General features: G+C 36.6%; 3 protein-coding genes across 3 annotated transcripts; all 3 read left to right on the top strand.

Annotated features, from left to right (window-relative positions):
- Window positions 1-109: 109 nt before the first annotated feature.
- On the top strand, window positions 110-15,442 carry LOC110803251 (uncharacterized). The gene is made up of 8 exons (XM_056834316.1): window positions 110-683; window positions 783-2,502; window positions 2,610-2,808; window positions 13,789-14,128; window positions 14,210-14,295; window positions 14,670-14,769; window positions 14,945-15,001; window positions 15,342-15,442. The coding sequence occupies exons 1-8, from the start codon at window positions 110-112 to the stop codon at window positions 15,440-15,442; spliced, it is 3,177 nt and encodes a 1,058-aa protein (XP_056690294.1).
- A 530-nt stretch (window positions 15,443-15,972) lies between these two features.
- LOC110780236 (uncharacterized) lies at window positions 15,973-17,363 on the top strand. Its single transcript, XM_021984663.2, has 3 exons — window positions 15,973-16,564; window positions 17,029-17,270; window positions 17,319-17,363. The coding sequence occupies exons 1-3, from the start codon at window positions 15,973-15,975 to the stop codon at window positions 17,361-17,363; spliced, it is 879 nt and encodes a 292-aa protein (XP_021840355.2).
- A 1,118-nt stretch (window positions 17,364-18,481) lies between these two features.
- LOC110780237 (uncharacterized) lies at window positions 18,482-19,505 on the top strand. Its single transcript, XM_021984664.2, has 4 exons — window positions 18,482-18,579; window positions 18,678-18,770; window positions 18,859-18,963; window positions 19,083-19,505. The coding sequence occupies exons 1-4, from the start codon at window positions 18,493-18,495 to the stop codon at window positions 19,224-19,226; spliced, it is 429 nt and encodes a 142-aa protein (XP_021840356.2). The 5' UTR covers window positions 18,482-18,492; the 3' UTR covers window positions 19,227-19,505.
- Window positions 19,506-24,190: the final 4,685 nt, after the last annotated feature.

Below are 24,190 nucleotides of genomic sequence, written 5' to 3'. Positions count from 1 at the left end.
AACGAGAATGCGATGTTAACTATTTGCAGATTAATTAGTGTGGTTTAATGGTTCTTTGTTTTCTATAAGTGTGTTTATTTATAATTATAGTTTTTTTTTTTTCTTAGACATGGATACTAGTTGGATTGACTTACGAAAAGGGGATACTCGTTATTATAACGGTTGCATGGAATTTTTAGAGGTTGCAAAGGAGACTCTTCTAAAGGGAAAAACTCGATGCCCGTGTAATAAATGCAAGTTAAATAAATGGTTTGACTTAGGAGAGGTAGGAGGACACATTTTATTTAACGGTTTTTATAAGAATTATAGGCAATGGATTTTCCATCGTAGAGTTGAAGAGAGTAATACCTTAGAGATCCCTAATGATCAAGAAAATGTAGTTGGTCGAGATGATATAAATGGGTTACTAAGAGCAGCTTTTAAGGTTGACAATAGTCCACAACCCACCAATGAACCCCAAGACCCATCATTAAGCGAAGCTGATTTTGAAGATGAATATTCGTATGACATGCATGAAGAGTTAAATTTTGATTGTGAGGAAGATGATGAATTTCCATCAACCAACACCAATGAAGAAGAAGCGAAGTATAAACGACTTAGGGAAGCTTCTGATGAGGGCCTATATGAGGGGAGTACAACTTTCTCAAAGCTGTCGTTTCTATTGCACTTGTTTCACCTCAAGTGTATGTTCCATTGGTCTGCCGCATTATTTAATAAGTTGCTTGAGCTTCTATTAGACGCATTTCCTAATATTAAGTAGTTTCCATCGTCGTATTATGAAGGCATGAAGATAATGAATGATTTGGGATTGGGTTACGAGAAAATCCATGCATGTCCAAATGATTGCATGTTATACTGGGGTGAATTTGCAGAAAAAACTGAGTGTCATATCTGCCACACATCAAGGTGGAAGAATATGAAAGAAAAGGAGGGTGATGTAAGAGAGAAAGATAAAGAAGCATGTAAGAAGGGTGTTGCAGCTAAAGTGATGCGGTACTTTCCTCTGATCCCAAGACTAAAGAGGATTTACATGTCATCTAAAACAGCAGAAGATATGAGATGGCATTTTGACCATAAAGATGGAAATATCATAAGTCACCCGGCGGATGGTGAAGCTTGGAAATTGTTTGATAAAAGATACGAGGAATTCGCCAAAGATCCTCGTAGTGTTAGACTGGGTCTAGCAAGTAATGGCTTTAATCCATATCGTTTGATGAATACTAGTTACAGTACATGGCCGGTGATCATGATTCCTAATAATTTGCCACCGTGGCTTTGTATGAAGTCGACATCATTCATTTTGTCTTTACTTATTCCGGGGAAACAGGGTCCTGGTATGAATATTGATGTGTACTTGCAACCACTAATCCATGAGTTAAAATTGTTGTGGGAAGGTGTAGATGCATTTGATGCTTATAGCGGAAAAAATTTCAAGATGCGAGCACCCTTACACTCTACTATAAATGACTTTCCAGCATATGCTATGTTGTCGGGTTGGAGTACAAGAGGTTATAAAGCTTGCCCTTCATTTGCCGATTCTACTTATGCGTATAGCTTTGGTGGTAAAGTTGTCTACCCTGGATGTCGAAAATGGTTACCAATTGACCATCCTTATCTTTCTCAAGCAAATTTATTTGATGGGACAGAGAAACATGGTCTTGCTCCGGTTCGTGTAAGCGGGTCAGAAGTTTTGAAGCAACAAGAAAGAGTTAAGTATGTGTTTGGAAAGTCAAAAGTTGTTCCGAAAAAAAGAGGGAGACTAGAAGATGATGAACTTGATGATGATGATAATGATGATAATGACGAGGACGAGTCTAATCCTGTTCTGTGGAAAAAGAAAAGTAAGCTTTTTGAATTAGAATATTGGGAACATAATCCTCTTAGACACAACTTGGATGTTATGCACATTGAGAAGAATGTTTGTGACAATTTCTTAGGAACTCTTTTAGATATGAGCAAGAGTAGAGATGATAAGAATGCTAGATTGGCCCTTAAAAAACTTAACATAAAACCTCATCTTTGGCCTCAATCTCATCCAAGTCCTGTTAACGACTATTTGCCTCCAGCTGCATACACCATGTCTAAAGAAGAGAAAGAAAGATTTCTTAAAGTCCTACAAAATCTTAAAGTTCCCGATGGGTGTGGATCTAATTTGCAAAGGTGTGTGAATTTGAAGCAACGAAAACTTATTAATCTGAAAAGCCACGACAATCATATGCTCATGCAAGATATCCTTCCTGTTGCTTTAAGAGCATCGAATGCTACAAAAGTAATTGATGTGCTCGATGAATTGTCGTACTTTTTCAAGAACATATGTTCAACATCTATTGAAAGAGGTGAATTAGATACCATTCAGTCGAATCTTGTGTTGACTCTTTGTAAGATGGAGAAAGAGTTTCTTCCAACATTTTTCACAATCATGGTGCATCTACTAATTCATCTAGTGGATGAGGACAAACTCGGCGGACCTGTTCATTATAGGTGGATGTATCCCATTGAGAGGTCAATATCTTAAACTTCAATATTTTTTTAATCATTTTAAAATAAGAATACATCACAATACTTGTCTTATTCTTTCATGTTCACAATCTTGTTCATTATATTTCAAGGTATTTGGCCTTTTTGAAATCTCATGTGAGCAATAAAGCGCAACCAGAAGGATCCATAGCTGAAGGGTACCTTTTATGGGAAACAATTGCATTTTGTTTGAGATATTTAGAAAGTGTCGAGACCGTATTCAACAGACCGAAAAGGAATGAAGATGGTGTTCCAGACATCAACAACTATTTATATGACTCTGCTGGTCGTGTAGTTGGGACGAAAAAAAATGTCCGCGTTGATGACAATGAAGGAAATAATGCCCTTGGTCCAAGTATGCATTCTAAGTTAAGTCTAATAAATGCGGTTCAGTATTAATTAACAAGTTAATAATTCAGTGAGATCAAGTGAGCTGAATGCCTAGCTAGAGGCCGCTTCAGTTCAAGTGGAATTAATGATATTAATCCACAGCTTACTCTTGACTGAACCCTTAGGGTCACACAAATAGCACGTAAACGGATCAATTATTTAATGGCATTAAATACTCTATCTATGGATATTCGGAATCGACGGATCTTGGTTTCAGTGGGAGCTGAGATCGTCACAGGCAAGAAATGAATACTCCGGAAACGATGATATTACCGGAAACGGAAATATGGATCGTATCGGAAATATAAATATTATCCAAGTCGTAGATGTTGCCGGAAACGGAAACATGGTACGTATCGGAAAATATTATTGGAAATGGAAATATTACCAGAATCGGAAATATTGCCGGAAACGGAAATATTGTCAGAATCGGAAATATTACCGGAATCGGAAAATAATTCCGGAAACGGAAATATTAAATATTTGTTCGAAACGGAAATTAATTCCGGAATCGGAAATGTTAAATATTGTTCGTATCGGAAATGAATTCCGGAATCGGAAATTTAATCGGAAGCGTATCGTACGAATAAGCATCGGACGAGGCCTGCCGGACGAGGGCCCAGCACGAAGCCAGGCCATCGCCCAGCAAGCCAAGCGCGCCACACAAACAGCCACGCCAGGCCCAGCGCAAGGCCAGGCCCAGCAGGCCGTGGCAGCGCGCGCAGCGCGCGCGGGTGCTTGCGTGGGCTTGTGGCTCGCGCAGGCCTCGCTGCGTGGGCTGCTGCTCGCACGCACGCATGGGCGGCCCATCGTGGCTGCCGTGTGTGTGTGTGTAAGTGTTTGTGTTCGTGCACGTTTCCTAAAACGTGCAGAGTTCGGTTAATGATTAAATTCCTAATTCTATTTGATAAATTAATTAAATTAGAGTTCTTGTAGGATTCTACGTTTAATTAATTTGTATCTGAATAGGATTCCAATTCCCTTTCCATAACCCTATAAATATGTGGCCTGGGTTCACAATTTATAACGAGTTTTCAAAGTATTCAAAGTGAGTTTTTGAGAAAAAATTCAAACACACATCTTGCTCAAAAGTGCCGAAAATTCTAGTACCTTAAGGGCGATTCTAGTTGGTCAATCTTAAGGCGGATCCGGACGTGCTGTGGACTATCTACGGAGGGACGACACTTGGAGTCCTAAAGACTTGTTCTTGTTCGGTTCGGGCGCAGCTAGGGAGGGCACGCAACAAAGAGTATGCATCTAAATTATGCTATATGATTATGTGTAAATAATATGTATTCCTGGGTTATTGGTTGTTTCCGCATGACTTATGTAATATCATATGTATCATAACCTAACAGTGGTATCACGAGCCCCTTATTATTTTCATAATCTAAATTGCATGAACATGGTTAAATATTACAAATTTGCAAGAATTAAAAGGGTGATTAATTTTCGTAATTGTTAATTAATTGCAAATTGCGTTTATTTAATTATACGTACGCAGTTTTTCGGCAGTTTCTTCGTTACTCATCCAAATCGAGTGATTTTTGTGTCAATTCCGCATGTAAAAGGCATTCTAAAATTTTGACAAAAATACTATTTTTCTGCCGAACCCAGAATTCTCAAATTCGAAGCCTAACTATGACTTTTCGAAGGTTTTAGTTTTTCGAATGCAAAATTTCGTAAATTTAAGATGTTAAATTAAATATTTGCGATTCTTGTTAATAAATCTTGAATTTTTGATTGACCTACTGTATATGTTTAACAAGTTTGAATGCCTAGCCTTGTTAATTATGCAATCTAATTTGTAATTATGATTAATTTGTTGAAAATTAGAATAATTTAGAATTAATTTGATTTTCATAATTAATTATAATTTAATTAGAAACCTATGATTAAAAACCACCATAAAAATTGTAAATTTATGATAAATTTTAAATTTTTATGACCTAGACTTGAATCCATGTAAATCGGAAATCAATTGAATAATAAATTTTCGATTTTTCGCCCTAAAATTATGAAATTAATATTATTTATTAATTTGTCATTAATTTTAAAATATAAATTTTAAATTTTTATGCGATTCGTTCATAAAACTTGCACGCACAAAGCAATGGACGCTTCGTGTTACCCTTAAGGGGTGTTGTATAGTGCGGGCATGCGACGACGAGCAAGGGAGCTCGTCGCCCGTGCGGCACGAATGCAATGGGCAAGGGCGTAGTGCACGAGCACAAGGCAGCAGCCCTGCCTTGTGTCGTGGGCCACGAGCAATGGACGAATGGGCATGGGCGAAGGGCGAGCCAAGGCAGTCGCGTGTGGGCAGCAAGCGAGCTGCGCCACAACGCGCACTGCCTCGCGCAAGAGCGCGCAGCGAGCGCAAGCTCGCGTGCCACGAGCGCTGCGCCCAGCGTTGCTCGCGCGCACAGCGAGCGATGTCGCGCGCCCAGCGAGCGATGGCTCGCGCGCCCAGCGAGCGATGTCGCGCGCACAGCGAGCGATGGCTCGCGCGCACAGCGAGCGATGTCGCGCGCCCAGCGAGCGATGTCGCGCGCCCAGCGAGCGATGTCGCGCGCCCAGCGAGCGATGTCGCGCGCACAGCGAGCGATGTCGCGCGCCCAGCGAGCGATGTCGCGCGCCCAGCAAGCGATGTCGCGCGCACAGCGAGCGATGTCGCGCGCCCAGCGAGCGATGTCGCGCGCCCAGCGAGCGATGGCTCGCGCGCACTGCGAGCGATGGCTCGCGTGCGACGAGCGCTGGCGCGCGCGCAGCAAGCACCACAGCGTGCGATGGCTTGCGATGGAGATGCAGCAGCTATGCGACGAGCGCATGGGCTGCGCGCACATGGCCAGCGATGGCTGTGTGCGAGCGGTCCATGGGCGTGCAACGCGTAGGGTGTTTGCGTTACGATTAGATCGCTTTGAATGTTTAATTTGAAAATTTCAGTTCACGTAATTTTAATTAATTTTAAAATTAATAATTTAAATTAGTTTCTTGGATTTTAATTTTGAATATTGTAATTATAATAAATGTTATTTATTCTAATTATTTTACTAAAATTAAAATCATGAATTAATTTAAATACGACTGAAATTAAATTAAACTTTTTGGATTCAATTATAAATTTATATGAGCTTTAAATTTTAATTAAATTTGTATGTTTCCGGTTAGACTAGAAATACATTTTTATGTTTAAAATTAGTAAAGCATATGAATTTATTGGTTTAAGTGGGAGCACTTTTTAGTCATAAACTCTTGATTAGGTCTACAAATCCTTAAGGTTAAAACAACTTGATTAGAATTAATAAGGACTGAATAATTGGTAGATTATTGGTGCCCTTGATTAATTGCTGCAAATATTTACGTGATGCATAATGTGTTTTACTAACCAGCTATGTGGGCCATTCATGATAATGAATGGGTGAATGGTATATATTGTATATGTACTGTTTTGCAGGTTATGAAGTGACTAGTATGGCCCAAATAGGATAGAAAATATGGTCTGCGTACCATTAATTTGAATGTAATTGGTCTAAAGTACCAAAGTTATTTTTCAATTCAAATATGGTCTGCGTACCATCAAATAGTTGTAATTAGTTATAGCTTATCCTATTTGAAGAAAATGGTGCCTCCCACGGAGATTTTCAAGACGGACTTTGAAGTTAAAGCTTCAAGATGAAGTCGGGTCATACTAGATCACAAATATCTTATGCATGTTTTAAGTTATTTATTGCTTTTAAATATGTCTTAAAATGCATGAGATCAAAAGCTTGATTATGTTGCATGATTAAGGATTTTAGTTCACTTAAAATCTAACCAACATAGTAAGAGCCTTAAGTTCCAAACTTAAAAATTGAGTTAAAAGGTGCCATGCCAAAATATACACTTGCTTGGATATCCTTTACATCAATCTAGTAATAGTTTTCGCTCAGCGAGGTGTTACTTATTGGTCCTAAAGGGGCAAGGTACACAAATAATTGTGAGTACATGTTAGTTTTGGTGAAACTCAACGATATAAGTAAGGAGTCCTTTTATGTCGTGGCAAAATCGATAGGTTTACCTAATAAGTTCTTAGACGTACCTATCAACCAAGAATAGTTTCTAGACTATTAGCAAAAGGCTTTTGCTTACCTAAGATGTTCTAGGATTAAGTCGACAAACTGTGCTTAGTTCTTCAATGATTTTAGGATCTTGGAATCATTTTATTCACACCTGCCGGAACAATAAATTCGAATAATTTGCTAATAACTTGTTGAAATTGCATGATTGCTTTAATTTTCAAGTTATTATTCATGATAAATGATTAGACTTTGCATGCTTCAATGTATGTTTTAATTATTGTTTATAATTAAATATCTTGCACTGCAATAAATCCTTTTAGAAAGGTAACAGTAAATTTCCTCGATTGGTAGTGAATCCAAGAACGATTCACGGAAATGAGAGAAAATGAGCAATTTAAAATGTACGTTTCTTATATCGACTTTTATGGTTGTTTTCGAATATCAAAATCGAATGGCAAACCAATTGGTGCTTGTGAATTCAAAATACACTGTAGTTTTGAGATCATAAAGCATTGAGCTTAAACGCTCAGCTTTACCAATGGTTAACAACCTAATATCTTTGTCCATTTAATTCTCGAATGAATCTAGTCCCTAGACATTCGAATAGATCGATGCTTAGAGAACTTTAGAAGCTTCTGGTAAGATCATCTAGTTGAAACTTAATATTCAACATAAATTAAATGTTAAGAACCTTGTTGGGGTGACATTGGACATGTCTAACAAAGTATAAAAGTCAACACTAAAGAATTCAATTCTTAAGACTATAAGAAAGGGTACAAGAAATAGGAAAACGAATGAAAGGAATTTACGATTCCGTTTCTACCTATAAGTTTATGTTTAAAGAGAAGTGACCTAGCAATCAAACTTCCTTGGTATCATATACCACTTGAGGTTCTTACTTCGGTAATAACTCAAACAATGGAAGCTAGGATACACTAATGACCTACAAGTGGGAAATGAAGCATGGCATTGCTACATTAATTGTAGGGTCATCTAGTTTGTTTTAAGTCCTTTCAAAGGCTGGAACTAAATGGCTATTTTGTTCCATAATCAGCATACCTAAATTTCTGTTTTCAAACACAGAAAGACTCACATTCAAGAAAAACAAAAACAATGTTTGTTTGTTTATTTGAATGAAATGGTCAATTACAGGTTGAGTCAATATGCTTGATTAAAACAAACAACTCTTTAAAGAACTTTACTAGGTTCAAATCAACCCCTTGATTTGAGTTCCACTAAATCTTTGGCATTGTTGCTTAGACCATATCAACAAGTTAACATTCAAAAGCTCTATTTTGATGGACTTTTGAAAATTCATTGATTTCTAGATCAATTTAAGACGACTAGTCTTACTTGTTGAAAGTAACAAAGAATATGAACTATTGTTAGAACGCCTAGACGATAGAGTTCAAAGCTAAAGAAAGGTTTTATGACTTTATTATTTCACACAGATTTGAATGAATATAGGTTTATTTACTCAATGTGATATAAGTTTGAATCTGTTTGGCTAGTTCAAAGATTCAGAAGTATAAATCCCACTTGGTAAAAAATCATAAAGATCTAGGTTAGATCATGTTGATGATTACTTAAATCAAGAATGATCATCAATGATTGTGTAGTAAAATTCACAATCTAGCTCCATAAGATATGGCATATCTAAGTAGGGATAATCGAAGTCAATTAGTACTTGATTCGATTAATGATGAATCATAAAGACTTTTCCTATAATTTCTAAAACAAAATGCTCAACTACCACCAAACTAAACCAAATTCGTCAAAGCTTTTGAAAAGTAATTTCAGAATAACTTTTCATAAAATATCTAGAGAGTTGCTAAACTTAGTGGGAGCTTAGTGTTTGTTATTCAACAAACTAAGGCCCAAGTATAGATATATGTTTCATTGTGATTTATTCAAATGAGACACAAGGGTATTGTTTCTACCACGAATTTTTGAGAACATAATGTTTGTTTGCTCGAAATAATGTCCTTTTGGAGATTCGTTTCCAAAATGACAAGTGGGAGAAAATAGACCTCGAAAGTCTTCGAGGCGAACAACAAACATAAACGGACATTCCGGAGACTTTTCGAAGTGCTTCAGAAAATCCGAACTTATTCTTTAAGGACTTTAGAAGTGACTTTAAAGAATAGACATCTCTTAGAAGACTTTACAAGTGCTTCAAGAAGAACAGAATATTCAAAGGACTTTCAAGTGGCTATTGATATTCTATTGTTTGATGTTCTATACCCAAGTAGGCATAGAATTCAAGTCACTGAAACTATGAGATTCTTCTATTAGATAGTGAAGAAACATAGAGATCAGGTAAATGAAACTATGAGATTCTTCTATTAAATAGTGAAGAAACCTACAACTTGCAGTCAAACTATTATCATGTAGATTAATGAGTTTGTGACTTGTAAGAAAGCTATGACGAAACCCAGATTCCCTAAAATGGTTAGAGGCCATATATAGACTCAAATGTTTTAAATGGTTAGAGGCCATAAAACATACTCAATGTTTTGATGACAAAATTGAAATTTTGATGATTTGCAAGAATAGTTTCACACCTATTGGTTGCAAGTTTGTTTTAAGGATAAAAACCATCAAACAAGAATTGTGTTCACACACAAAGCTAGATTAGTTGCTAAAGGTTACAAGAAAATTCATGGCATGGATTGTGTTGAAACCTCATGCATAATCATAATGCTCAAGTCTATAATTCAAGCAATGATTGCATATTGGTACATATGACAATTGGATGACAAAACGTATTCCTCAATCAAATGATGGGAGAAACTATGTACATGGAATGTCATAGGATTTGTGGATCCAAATAAATGCTTGAAAAGAAAGCTAGCTTACGAAATCTAAGTACAGATTTAAGCAAGAAATTGGGAGTTGGAACTGTATTTTAGTGAAGCTAATAAGTATTTTAGTTTCATAAAATGTACATGATTCTTATAGATGTGTAAGAAGTTTAGTGGGAGTACGTAAAACTTAATTGGTCCTATGTGTATCACACACATACCTCTCTATTGTAAAATAACATTCAAATGCTAATGACTTAGATTTGAAATTATTCATCAATGATGGACCAAGGCGAAACTTAGTACATACTGGGTATTAAGATCTATTTACAAAGATCTTATGATATTGTTTTGGATTAAGTAATGGCATTTACTAAATCAAACACGAAAGTCTCCATTGGAGATATTCGACCCATGTGAATAAATCTAAGTAAAGGATGTTTGAACTATGTATAAGCATTTACTAAGTTAAAAATCAAAGAGTCTAAATGAGATTCTTAACCTATATTATATGTCAAAGAATTTAGCTGAATTTAGTATCTACTGAAACTAGATAAGCTAAAGTTACATGAATAGAATTCAATTGGGAAATATTCTGCAAAAGAATTTATCATGTATGATATAATATGAGGATCGCCAAAAACGTGTCGTATGACTTTAGGCATGACGAACATATACCAATCTCTATTGATCTAAGTGAAGATCAACTAGATTGAGATCAAGAATACTTATGGTACTTGAAAAGGTACATAGGAATAGTTCTTGATTCAAGGAAATAAAGATATGCTAAATATTGATGCTACACGCATAAACACTGGCAAATGATCAAGCAAGACCCTTTGGAGTTAACCATTGATAAGGACGAGCTATAGAGCATCGTGTTTTGAAAATGGCAACATGGGTTGGAGACCATGAGTTGTTGCGTGGGAAATTAAAATAATAATTTCTATGTTCTAAGATATAGTTGGAGAATCTTCCACATATCTATGAACTGCCTGGATAGGTAAATCCAAACAAAGCATCACTAGCAACCTATACAGTTGAAGTAAAAGTAATTATTGCCTAAGAAGCAATAAAACAGGGTTGTTTAAAGTTCTTCACTGAACTTGGGTAGATCACCTATCTGCTGGCTTGATGGTTCTTCATTGAAAAATATGTAGAACCACTCTTGAAGCAAGAAAAACGTCTGCTAACTTGATGGTTCTTCATTGCAAAATGAGTAAAACCACCATCGAAGTAAGAAAGACTAGATCACATAATAAACAAACTCGAAAAGATCTTATCATCATATCTCGAAGAACATTCGATGAAAAGGATATTAAGATTGGTAAAGCATGATAACTAAACCTATGCAACAAGTGAGAAGCAACACTCACGTTGTAGCACTGGAAATCAAGCATAGCTTTGAATTCCATGAACTGTTTTAAAAATGGGTTTGAGGCCCATGGTTGTAAAACAATGGGGTTGAACATTTATCATATATGAAATGTATTTTCATATTCCATTTAATCTTGGTTTAGTATTAAATGATGAGTCCTTTCAATTTGACGATATATTCAAGATAGACTGTCAGGACCAGTCCTGTGACTAAGAAATGTCTATCAAGTGAACTTGAATGTCAAAAGTTGAAAATGGTCCCTAATCGGAGTTTTCTATAAAATTGGACGCATAGAAAACGTTAGACGATTAGAATGCAAGATGACTAGTAGTTCTGTTTCTTGAACTATGTGGACATGGCAATGTCATAATCATTTGCATAGATACTTACTTTGGGAAGACTAGTATCGGACAAGACCTATGAAACTTTACTGTAAGAGATGAAAGTCTGTCATAAGTAAATTTCATTAAATTATTAGACACTAAATCCTCAATACCTGAGTGATTTGAGATTACTTGTTTGAGAACTGGTTGCTTTGACGTTGACCAACCGTCGCACCGTAAAAGGAGGCTATAAAGGCAACGCTCAGGTAATCACCTATCAAACGAAGTCTAATCTCAAGATCGCAAGATTGGGATTGTCCTCCCATAAATCGGGATGAGATGCTTAAAAGTTGTACAAGGCCACTCGGAGAGCTAGAAACTGTGAAATGCATGGCCGTGCTCGGATGAATCATAGGCTATGATTATCTGTTTATTTGATCAGTTGAACTCTGAAACCGAGGAACACCTCTGGACATAATAAGGATGACAACTCTTACCTTATGTTCAAGAGCAAGCATCGAGCGACAAAGGAATTAGGAAATGCACACTTGTCCCTAAGGACAAGTGGGAGACTGAAGGAAATAATGCCCTTGGTCCAAGTATGCATTCTAAGTTAAGTCTAATAAATGCGGTTCAGTATTAATTAACAAGTTAATAATTCAGTGAGATCAAGTGAGCTGAATGCCTAGCTAGAGGCCGCTTCAGTTCAAGTGGAATTAATGATATTAATCCACAGCTTACTCTTGACTGAACCCGTAGGGTCACACAAATAGCACGTAAACGGATCAAGTATTTAATGGCATTAAATACTCTATCTATGGATATTCGGAATCGACGGATCTTGGTTTCAGTGGGAGCTGAGATCGTCACAGGCAAGAAATGAATACTCCGGAAACGATGATATTACCGGAAACGGAAATATGGATCGTATCGGAAATATAAATATTATCCAAGTCGTAGATGTTGCCGGAAACGGAAACATGGTACGTATCGAAAAATATTATCGGAAATGGAAATATTACCAGAATCGGAAATATTGCCGGAAACGGAAATATTGTCAGAATCGGAAATATTACCGGAATCGGAAAATAATTCCGGAAACGGAAATATTAAATATTTGTTCGAAACGGAAATTAATTCCGGAATCGGAAATGTTAAATATTGTTCGTATCGGAAATGAATTCCGGAATCGGAAATTTAATCGGAAGCGTATCGTACGAATAAGCATCGGACGAGGCCTGCCGGACGAGGGCCCAGCACGAAGCCAGGCCATCGCCCAGCAAGCCAAGCGCGCCACACAAACAGCCACGCCAGGCCCAGCGCAAGGCCAGGCCCAGCAGGCCGTGGCAGCGCGCACAGCGTGCGCAGCGCGCGCGGGTGCTTGCGTGGGCTTGTGGCTCACGCAGGCCTCGCTGCGTGGGCTGCTGCTCGCACGCACGCATGGGCGGCCCATCGTGGCTGCCGTGTGTGTGTGTGTAAGTGTTTGTGTTCGTGCACGTTTCCTAAAACGTGCAGAGTTCGGTTAATGATTAAATTCCTAATTCTATTTGATAAATTAATTAAATTAGAGTTCTTGTAGGATTCTAGGTTTAATTAATTTGTATCTGAATAGGATTCCAATTCCCTTTCCATAACCCTATAAATATGTGGCCTGGGTTCACAATTTATAACGAGTTTTCAAAGTATTCAAAGTGAGTTTTTGAGAAAAAATTCAAACACACATCTTGCTCAAAAGTGCCGAAAATTCTAGTACCTTAAGGGCGATTCTAGTTGGTCAATCTTAAGGCGGATCCGGACGTGCTGTGGACTATCTACGGAGGGACGACACTTGGAGTCCTAAAGACTTGTTCTTGTTCGGTTCGGGCGCAGCTAGGGAGGGCACGCAACAAAGAGTATGCATCTAAATTATGCTATATGATTATGTGTAAATAATATGTATTCCTGGGTTATTGGTTGTTTCCGCATGATTTATGTAATATCATATGTATCATAACCTAACAGACAAAAGTTTAAAGCAAGCACATCGTTATGTTTTGCTTCATTCAGATGAGATGAAACCGGTGCTTGAGTAAGTAGTGTTATGGATTATTTTAGAGCGTATCGGTCATTACTGTTAGTAACTCGATTTTTTATTTCTAAAGGGCTTTCCTACAAGAAAAACGACAAGAAAATCAAGCTGAAGAAAGTCAAGAAAGTCGGTGGATAATCAATGAATTTTTCGATTGGTTGCTAAACAAGGTCATATGCTTTTAAATTTGGAATTTCCTTATTTATTTTGTATATTTACCATTCTAAAACTTATGTTTTTCGAATTATAGGCCTATAACCTAGATGATAGCACAAAAGAAGGAAAATTGAGAAAAGCCTTGGCCTATGGTTTAAGCAATCGCGGCAAAAGGATGAAAAGTGTTATTATCAATGGCTATAAGTTTGACACCGTGGACCGTGAGCGATCTCGAAAGACTCAAAATTCTGGAATTATGGTAGAAGATGATGGCCAAGAGTATTACAGAAAACTTAAAGAAATATTAGAACTTGATTATTATGGTTCTTTCAAGGTTCTAATGTTTCGATGTGACTGGGTTGATGTACGGAGGGGTGTCAAAACATACTCGAGCGGTAGAGTTCGTGTCAATTTCTCAAAGTTGATGCACACTGGTAAAAAGTTGGATGATGATCCATTTATTTTCTCTTCTCAAGCAAAATAAGTTTTTTACATTGAGGATGAGATACAAAAAGGATGGCATCATGTTATTAAGACTAAGCCTAGGGACTTGTTTGATATACCTGATGATGACGATGATGATGAGCTTCTAAATGATAGTGTTTTGGATTTATAGTACTCTTTGTCATAGTTTATATAGTTCATTATTTTTCTTTTGGATTCGAGTTATGAACTTCTTTTTCACCTTGTAAAATGAGGTTTCATTTAGTTATACTAATTTCAGTCCTTAGATTCATATGTACGCACATATTAATCAAAAAGGCATGCGTGGTAGCTTTTGTTTGGTTTGAGGAACATTAAGAACAGAACTAGTATTTTCTGTGGAAGTAAAAGCAACAAATTTACAAGGATTGCTGTAAAAATTTTATAACAGAATTTTAGATATTTCAATACAATCCATGCTTGACTTGTGCAGTTGTACTGTACTCAAGAACTGCTATTTCCATCAAAGATTTTTCTCCTTGCTTGATTTAGTGCCAACTTGCTGTCTGCGAATCTCTAGAATCAGAGGACTACTTATCTGCCATAGCTACACAAGATGACATTTCATGTTGTTTGGACTTGTGTGATCAGGGTGAACTGGAATCCGCATGTCTCTAGCAATTAAATTGTCATAACATAAGGACTTATCCCTATTACCTTGCTTAGAATCCAACTGTTTATTTTCTACATAATCTTAGAAGTAGAAAATAGGCTTCATGTCTTTCCTCTTCTGTCACTGTTATTGAAATCTTGGGTTGTCTTGCCAGTGGTCATTTTGAGCTGGGAGATTTTTCCACACATGATATGCCTGAGCTACAATGATGGTATCTTGTTGTGTTATAAATTTCTCTAGTCAAGTAATCATGCATGTAGGGTTGTCTTACAATACCAGAGGCTATATTGTTTCTGAAATTCTGCTTATCAAAAGAATATGATGATAGTAAATCAAAATGGATCCCTCACGTTGCATGAATCCCTCACGTTCTTGTCTGTCGTGGCACAATAGACAATCAAGGAACAGAGAACTTTTCACTATACTATCTAATCAACCAATCAATTTAGATAAGTTTATATTCTCTTTTAAATTTTAACTTTTTTGCTGCATGAATCCCTCATGGTCTTGAATCTAAGTGTTTAGCTGATTTTTTGGGTCTTGAATTTCAGGCTCGTGTTATTTAGATCTTCTTGACAATGTTGTAGCTTATTATTTCAAGAACAGGAAGAGTCTGGTGATGATTTCTTACCCTGCTCTCCTTAGACCTTAGTTTAATGCATTTAGCACTTAGCACATAGCCTCATTTTCTGTGCTTTCTCAAGCAGGGGTGTGGTAAGAATCAACCTGATTTTCTGTGCTTTCTGATATTGTATTCGACTGAAAAGAAAGCCAAACAAAATAGGGTAGCAGATATTTGTATTATCTAGAATTAGGAAATCAGACTAATACAATGGGTATGGAGTTATGGACTATTGAATATATAACTGGATACTGCAAGGTATGAATGTATTTGTTCAGTTCAGTTGTTCAATTCAGTTTTCATTAGTTCAGTTGTTCTGATTTGTCCATTTGTTCAGTTCAGTTGTTTTCATTAGTTAAGTGATGTTCAGTTGTTCATTTGTTCGGTTCAGTTTGTTCTGATTTGTTCATTTGTTCAGTTCAGTTGTTCATTTGTTCAGTTCAGTTGTTTTCATTAGTTCAGTCCGTTTAGTTGTTCTGATTAGTTCAGTTGTTCTGTTGCCTTGCTTGCTGATATTCTATTTTTTTGTGACTTGTCTTGCAGTTGCTATATAGTAAGGGATGACTTATCGCAAGAGGGTTCGAGCTACTGCTGAAACAGATGCTACTGGATCGGCATCAAAGTCGCTACCTTCACGTACCTCATCTTTGAGTGAAGCTGCATCACAACCAACAAAAAAGCATGCTACTCAATCACAACCATCTCAGGTTCCTAAGTCTGTTATATTTGGACCATTCTCTCCACCGGGTACAACTACATCGATGGTTGCACCTCCATGTTCGAGTACTGCAAAAAGTGTGCAGCAAACTATAAGGAAAACACCACCTACTGGATCAGCATCAAATTCACTCGAGGCATCAACTAAAAATAAAATTCCACCTAAGATTACTTCCAAGATTTCAATTCAACCTAATATCCCACCTTCAAAACCACTTAAATACCCTTCTACTTCCTCCGGTCAGATCCCACCTAATATGCCACCTCATGTGCCGCCTTCTAGTCATACTAAAACATCAGCAAGAGATTCTCAATCACAACAAAAAAGTGTTCAAGAACCAAAGGAGAACTCAACAAAATCGAAGTCCTTACGGGAATATCCGGATTGGCGCGAAAATGTAGATTTTGATGACAAGGAAGAGGTTATGACCATTGGTAAGTTCACTTAGTACTGCTCCTAGTATTCTTATTCTGATTTTAGCTAAGCATTTCCCTTTGATAACGAGACTGTTCAGAACAAGTTTTATAGGGCCTTGAAAGAAAGCCATGGGTGACTTTGCAGTTTTGCCTCAATTAGTGCCTCATATATACAGCTGAATCTTAATTAATAGTTATCTAGACCATTACCACCTAGAAATTCCTGGTTACTATCTCTGTCACAAAAAATAGGCCATGGTACATCCCAAAACAATAAATAACTCCTACCTAAGTCTATAGCTAATCTGATCATGGACCAGGCAATACACCAATACATTGTATTTCTGAATGTAAAACCAAAAGAATCTGAAATGTTTAAACAGCCGCAAAACAGATAAACAGCTGGTCATATTTTGTTTTCAGCTTTGGTGTACTCCCTTATTGTATGTTCATTGCTATTATACTAAACTCTTTTTATGCAGATGCTAAGGGTAATATTGGAGTGGCGAGTGGTCCTATTCAGGCAATCGATGTCTGGAGTAACAACGGCGTCAGGTACTATGTTGAATTCAATGACTTATGTCAACCGCTTAGGAAAGGTGGACAGATCCTGGTCAAATTCATTGGTAGCCTTGCAAAGATGGAGCCTTACTGTCCAGTTGGAGAAACGGATTGGAAAGATGTCGATGGGGCTTTAAAAGGAAAATTGATAGACGAGATAAAAGTAAGTATAATCTTAGTAAATCATCTATTTCAATATGAAATATGACAGTTTAATCTGAAATCTAATATGCCTTTGATACCTGGTGTTTGTTAGATTAGAAATTTATTAGAAATTTTAATAAAGGAAAAGAAGAAAAAAAATTCTGAAATCTGGGGATAACATATACGAAGTAGTTGGGATTATAAAAAGAGAAACAACCATAGTTAGTATCCTTACTGTCAAATTTTTTACTGCAAATTCAATGTTGTGCAACGAAATTATCTTAACTCTGCTAGTTGACCTCAGAAACCTTTAGTGGGAGATGAGGTTTGCTGCAAATAAATAAGTAATGTGGCAACAAAGCCTACCAAACTCTCTAATTGCTACCTGTATATGAGAATACCTACACTACACTTCTCCTGTAGCTACTATTAATATATAGTGCTTGCCAGTACATTGCCACCATCTTTTACTGCCGAATGATGCTGTTATTTTTAGTTTTCTTACTGTAACCTCTATGAATAAACATTAGAAGCCACCTTTCTGATATTTATTTGTTAGAGCCACCCAGCTAGCTGCTTCACAGCTACTGAATGCCTTTGCATTTCTCTTCTAAATTCTGCACCTGACTTCCCAACTGAATACTTTATGAGCCTTAAAGCCTAAAAATAAGACCAATAACGGGTAAAATTACCATTACCAAAAACCAATGCACCCAAATCAACCAACAAAGACGAGTAATCACATAAATTGTTCGAAGAAAACACGAAAAACATCAACAAATATCATCAAAGTATTAACTTGAAACAAAATCCACACAGCTAGATCTACCTAAATGAAAATTAACCATAAAAAACAAGTAGACAAAAATTTTACCTTCTGTTTAACAATAGGGTTCTTATGATCAAGCCTTTTTAACAAAAATTCAGAAACTTAATTTGAAATGTTATTATTGCATATTGCATAGCATTAGCTCTAGAATCAAAAAGCAGGGAGAAAAAACCTTTGAAAATCCCTGCCCGAATGGTTTGACAATGGTGAATTCTTTATAATTTTGACTTGGAACCCTTTCTTGATTCCTATGCTGATTGTGGTAAATTCTTTTTTAAAGGATCGCTTTGTTATTCCTGATGGTTCGATATACGTCACGCAAATTCTCTAGCGTGCCAATAAAAGCTGGAAGCACTATAAATATACTCTCAAGAAAGATTACTACAAACCAGAGGAGAAAACAGAAGAACAGATGGTCAGTGAAGTAGTGTCGCGACATGGAATTAGCGGTAAAGAGTGGGTAAAGTTGGTTAGATATTGGTATTCAGATAAAGGGAAAGTAAGTACCATGTTTTTAATTGAAGTTTGATTGATCTTTGTTTATTATTTGAAAAAGATAATTATTTTCTTATTAAATCTCTTTGGATGTGAGTGTAGAAATTGTCAGAATGTGGAAAAGAAGCACGAGCCTCCCAAACTCAATTTCACAGATCTGGTTCTAATAGCTATGCGAACCAACAAGCTGATTATGTACAAATCATGAATTCTTTTATTTATTTAGGATGGTGTCATATTTCTAGATTTTCTTTATACTTCTTACATTGCTACTCATATATAGGAAGACGAGCATGGAGTAAAAATGAGCTTATTAGCCCTTTGGATAAAGACTCATTCGGGCAAGGACGGAACCTTTCTTCCAAACACACTCACTGAAGATTTTGTTGTATGAGTCCATATTATTAAGCTATTTGATTGAAATACTTACGGTGCATACTGCACCAAATGTAATTCCCGAACAGTTTCTGAAATTCATCTTGCATTGTTATCCTATTTTTTGTGCAGGATGATGCAAAGGCCAAGGTTGAATCGCTGAAGATTGTAGATCCTTCTAAGTCTCAACAAGAACTCGAAAATGAAGCCTTTGAGGACACTATGCATGGTGGAAAGATACCAGAACGTCCTGTAGGTTACGGACTTGGAGTTTGAAAGAGCGACGTTTATGGAGTGCATGGTGTGCTAAGGAAGAATGGGTATGGAAAAATCCGTCATAGGACCGTGGTGATGGAAAATGTGAAAGAAGAAGTGTCAGCTATCAACAAGAAAAATGAAACACTGGAGAAGGAAAATGGAAAGCTGCAAGAGCAAGTGAAAGAGAATAATTGGCTGCTTAAAACTGTTATTGGACAATTTTCTCAACTTGTAGGTCAAGTTCGTACGGGAACTGCTTCAAAAAAAGCTCTTGATTGTGCACAACAAGTCTTGGGAATGGCACATCAAAGGGTAATTATTCTAATTTCTTCTCGTTAAATCTGCTTGTTACAATCACATACATTTTGATAAATGGAAAGTAGATGATGTAGAATGGTCCAATGAACTACTTAATGCATGATTACAACTTACAATTGCACCTATATATGTTTTAACCACTTGATTAAAATAACTATTAAGAGAGTAATACCTAATTAAACTAAGCTTTCAGACTATATAGAACCCTGTATTCAAACCTGCTTGGGGTGCTTTCCATTGTATACACCTCTCTACTTTCCTTTAAACATATGCACTAGTAGTCAGAGTTTCTTGCAACCAGTGACTTACCTGTCCGATCCAAGTAGATGCTAATTGTTGCATTGTTCAGATCCAAGTAGATGTGAAATGTTCAATTAGATCTGATCGATGTACTATGTCGATCTTCGTGTTGTTGTGTTTACCGTGCTGCATTGTTGTCGGGTATCTTTAGTCAAACATCAGTTATAGTAGTACCACTAGTTTAGTCTGCAGCATCTGAAATGTTTTAAGCTGTTGTATAGCATATGTTGGTTTGATTATTTTTCTTTTTGTTGAGTACTGAGAACCCCTGCAATTGATCCATTTACGGAGTATTTCTTAATTCGGTTGTTTCATTTTAGAATTTTATTTTTTCTAAGGTCTATTGTATATATAAGAAATAATTGTAACTTAACTGGAAGTTGTGCAAGAGTAGAGAAGAGTGTGGAGTGTGGAGTCTGACCTTTGCTCCAAAATCTGTTAGAGCAAATGCAGAACCACTGTTACGTGGTTCGCTAGTACGAGAATGGGTACGGTACGCAATTCGCTGCCTAATTATCTAAATTAGACCAAAGGTGTACCATTTTCATGTTATCACTTGTTTTTTCGGTTCGCGGTTCGTAGGGTGATTAGAGAATTAGGTAGCATTATGCAGAACACATGGCTGACATGGCTGACAAAAGCAACACTTCACCCAGCTTGGAAACTTCTCAAGGGATAAGTGTTGTTTGTGTCAAGCAGTAATATTGGTTGCTAATATTTTCTTATTCCACAATAAATTTAGCTGTTCACTTTGTTTAATGTCATCCCATTCTCATCTTTGTCTAGCAATTGAAGTATTGAACATTGATTCTGTCCTGGTTAATCTACCAGAGCTGTAGGATGAGCTCGTTTATGTTGTCTTAAGTTACAGAAGGACCCAAATCAAAACAAAACCTAAGTCCTTCTACAGGTAAACAATTAGGTCCTTTAAAAATTTCTTTGCATCCTTTTGAGTAGTTATCAAAGTTATTCGTCCACCTATTTTATTACATAACTGACTGTTATCATCTTAAAATAACTATAAGGCAGAGGTCAGTCTATTTTTATAGAGTGGTGTAATAGTTTAAACTCAACTGAACTTAGAGACAAGTTTAAAGGATATTTTGAATTTCACTCATATCTTGTCATTCAAGGCCTCCTCTCCCAACCTTATTTCACTCATATCTTGTCATTCAAGGCCTCCTCTCCCAACCTTACTTTAGTTTCTAAAATGACTATATACAAAGTTGATACAGGATGGACCTACTGAAATTTACTAGATTGTAGTATAGTAAAGGTATGGGAGTATGGTACTGTTAAAATACATTTATTCGAGAAAATAAAGAAATAACTTACACTTTCAAAAGTAAAGCAAAGAAAACCATCCATGTAGTCTATATCCATCCAGATTACATCCCAAAGTATGTCCTTTTTTCGAAAAGCTCTAGCAACCTGTATATTCAGTTGAAGATTGCATTTAGTGAGGAAATGCAGATATAGATAAAAGATAGGAAAAACGAGAAGGACGTCCAAGCAATGAACAAGAAATCACTAAGCATACACCAATTATAAAATGATGCATGAACTGATAAATAGTATACAGAGCCAATGTATGCCCACATGTAGGACTAGGATATGATCTTAGAATATCTTGTGAAAGGATCTGTCATCCAGGTTGCTAGAGCTTTCAGTTCTGGACTGGACTAGAAGCTTTCAGTTTTGGACTGTATAATGTTTTTACATGGTTCAGACCTACAATTTTAAAAGAAATAATTGTGCTCTACTAAACTTAGATAATTCGATGATGTTAGCCCGTTAGGTTTCTTGTATTCAGGTGGTTTGTATCATATAATGGTTTGTTGCTTAAATCTAGATATCACTTGTATTGGGATGTCAGATTTATCTGAGTAATATATGTGGTGCTAGATTTTTGTATGGAAAGCCTAGCAATATACAACACCTTAATGACTGTATCACAAAACAAAAGACAGTAGCCCGAAGCTGAGAATTTGATAGAAAAAGCTGAATGGGGTTAGGTTGAGGAGGAAGTTGAGTATTCTGTTACCTCTGCATGCCACTGGGGTTCAATAATTCTGATTTTTTCTAGCTACACCACCTACCCCAAGAACGTTGTTGTTGCTCCTTTTCTTGTTTAATAGCAAAAAATTAACATCATCAACTGAGGCGACAGTCTGCATTAGTTGACAACTCTCTTCCATGTTGTATTTAATTTCCTTCGTAGTTTTGGTTTCCGACTTATTATGTACTTATTTTTCTTTGAAGGTTGTCCAACGTGATAAGGTGCAAAAGCAAAATGAAGGCCAAGACACTTGAGCTTCATATGAGCTACTGCCATCGATCATCTATATATAGTATATATATAGACATCCTAGGTAGTTAGTTTTTCTAAGTTTTAGTTTTTCTAAGTTTTAGTTTTTCTCGGGTTTGATTTATGATGTTGTTTTAGACTATTTGGTTAACATTTCGGTTAGTGATATAGATGTGTGTATGTTTGGATTCTGGTTTGAAACATACGTGTACGTATTATGAATTTTAACTACGTTACTTAAGTTTTTGTAAGTTAATTTTATTGTTAATTGAAGACCAAGTATTCACAGTTCAGGTTTTATTGATTGATCTTGTGTTGTAATTTAATTTTAAATTTATATATATATATATATATATATATATATATATATATATATATGTATATATAAAATTGTGATGAATAATGTTTTATTATATATTTATTAAATATGCGATACAGGAATAGGTGGAATATGCGATACAGAAAAAGGTGAAAAAAAGTCTTAATTAATAAATCTAGACGTTTTTAATTGGGGTCGTATTATCGTGCTCATTTAAAATTAAATTCCCGCCAATACAAATTTCTGGACGCTTGTAGGTGTCGAGGACATCAAATAGGAAAATAATGGGCAAAGCGGGAAAAAAAACTGGGGGACGCAATAAATCAAACTTGTGGACGCCTAAAGGCGTCGAGACTAAAGAAAATATGGACGCCTGTAGGCGTCGAGCACTTTACGTAGGAGAATGGTGGTCAAAGCGGGAAAAAATCGAGTGGACGCATAAATCAGACCTGTGGACACCATAAAGCGTCGAGGCCGTCGACGCTGAAGATAACAGCTAGTCAGCGAAAAGCGTCCAGAATCTCGACGCTTAAAGGCGTCGAGTAAATTCTCGACTGTAACACCCCGACAATTCTTTCTTTTCTAAAATAACCTTTTAATATAAAACATAGAGAATTATCAAGGCATTATCGCCCGTGTGAAAACGTAACGGCTTATTCAGAATTTTGCAGCGGAAAACATAAAACTAACTTTAGGTTTATAAATAATCGATTACAGGTTTAGTCCCAAAAATCAACCAACGAAAATAAGGAAATATAAATAGTACGACAAGTTTAAAGTCCAATTAAACAAACCCAAGTCAACTTAGCAAATCAAAACTAAATACAAGCTCTCTATTCCCGATCCCAATGATGCAACATCTTCAAACCTGCAGATGGACAATGCTTATTGATCCTTAGAGACTGCTCACCAAAGATTGGGTCATCACAGGATCAATAAGGCATAGCCATGATCAACATGCACAAGCAAAAGCACGTAATCAGCAAAGCTGAGTACTACATACTAAATCAATAATAATCCTAACATGATTCTATTAAACGAACAACCCTAACATGATACTAATGAACACAAATAAAGGCAGACAAAACATGATAGTTTGACGACCATACTTGACCAGACTAGACTAGGCTAGACTTTTAGCAATAATATTATTTTAGTTGAAATAGACAATGGACCGAGTTGTCCATCCAGAAGTCTTCACTAAGGAAGACGAGGTACGGGCGCGACTCCGTAACCTCAGTGACCTGCGATATCGAGGAACGTTTGAATAAAAATAGAACACGGTGATCAATCCGGTCCCAGAAAAGGCCATGGGCTACCACCATGAACCCCAACTCCTGTTTGTCCGTCACTTCAGACGTGCACAGTCTAAAGCTATTGCTACTCAGTTTCACTTTACATGATTTACAAATTGAGACTCTGTTATGACTCAACAATCACATTTGTTCACAACTGTTTTTATCTTGGAATTAAGTAAGTGATCACAAAGGCATCAATCAAGACTCATTCCCATTAATCCAACCTTTTCTTTAACCATGATCAACCCCTGTATATGGGTATAAGGTTTCAACTTACTAAACAAGGTCCACAGCCCTCATAAAGTAGTGAAAAGCTAAAAAGGGAACAACGATCAATCGATCTGAATCAATGTATATAAAATAATCTAGTGTTCCCAACCAACATGTTTGTATCAATCATCCATACTAACATGTTACAATTCTCATAATGCAATATAGG

The sequence above is a fragment of the Spinacia oleracea genome, chromosome 1 (assembly GCF_020520425.1).
Source record: "Spinacia oleracea cultivar Varoflay chromosome 1, BTI_SOV_V1, whole genome shotgun sequence".
Classification (NCBI taxonomy): domain Eukaryota; kingdom Viridiplantae; phylum Streptophyta; class Magnoliopsida; order Caryophyllales; family Amaranthaceae; genus Spinacia; species Spinacia oleracea.
This window is presented reverse-complemented; position numbering and strand designations above follow the sequence as displayed.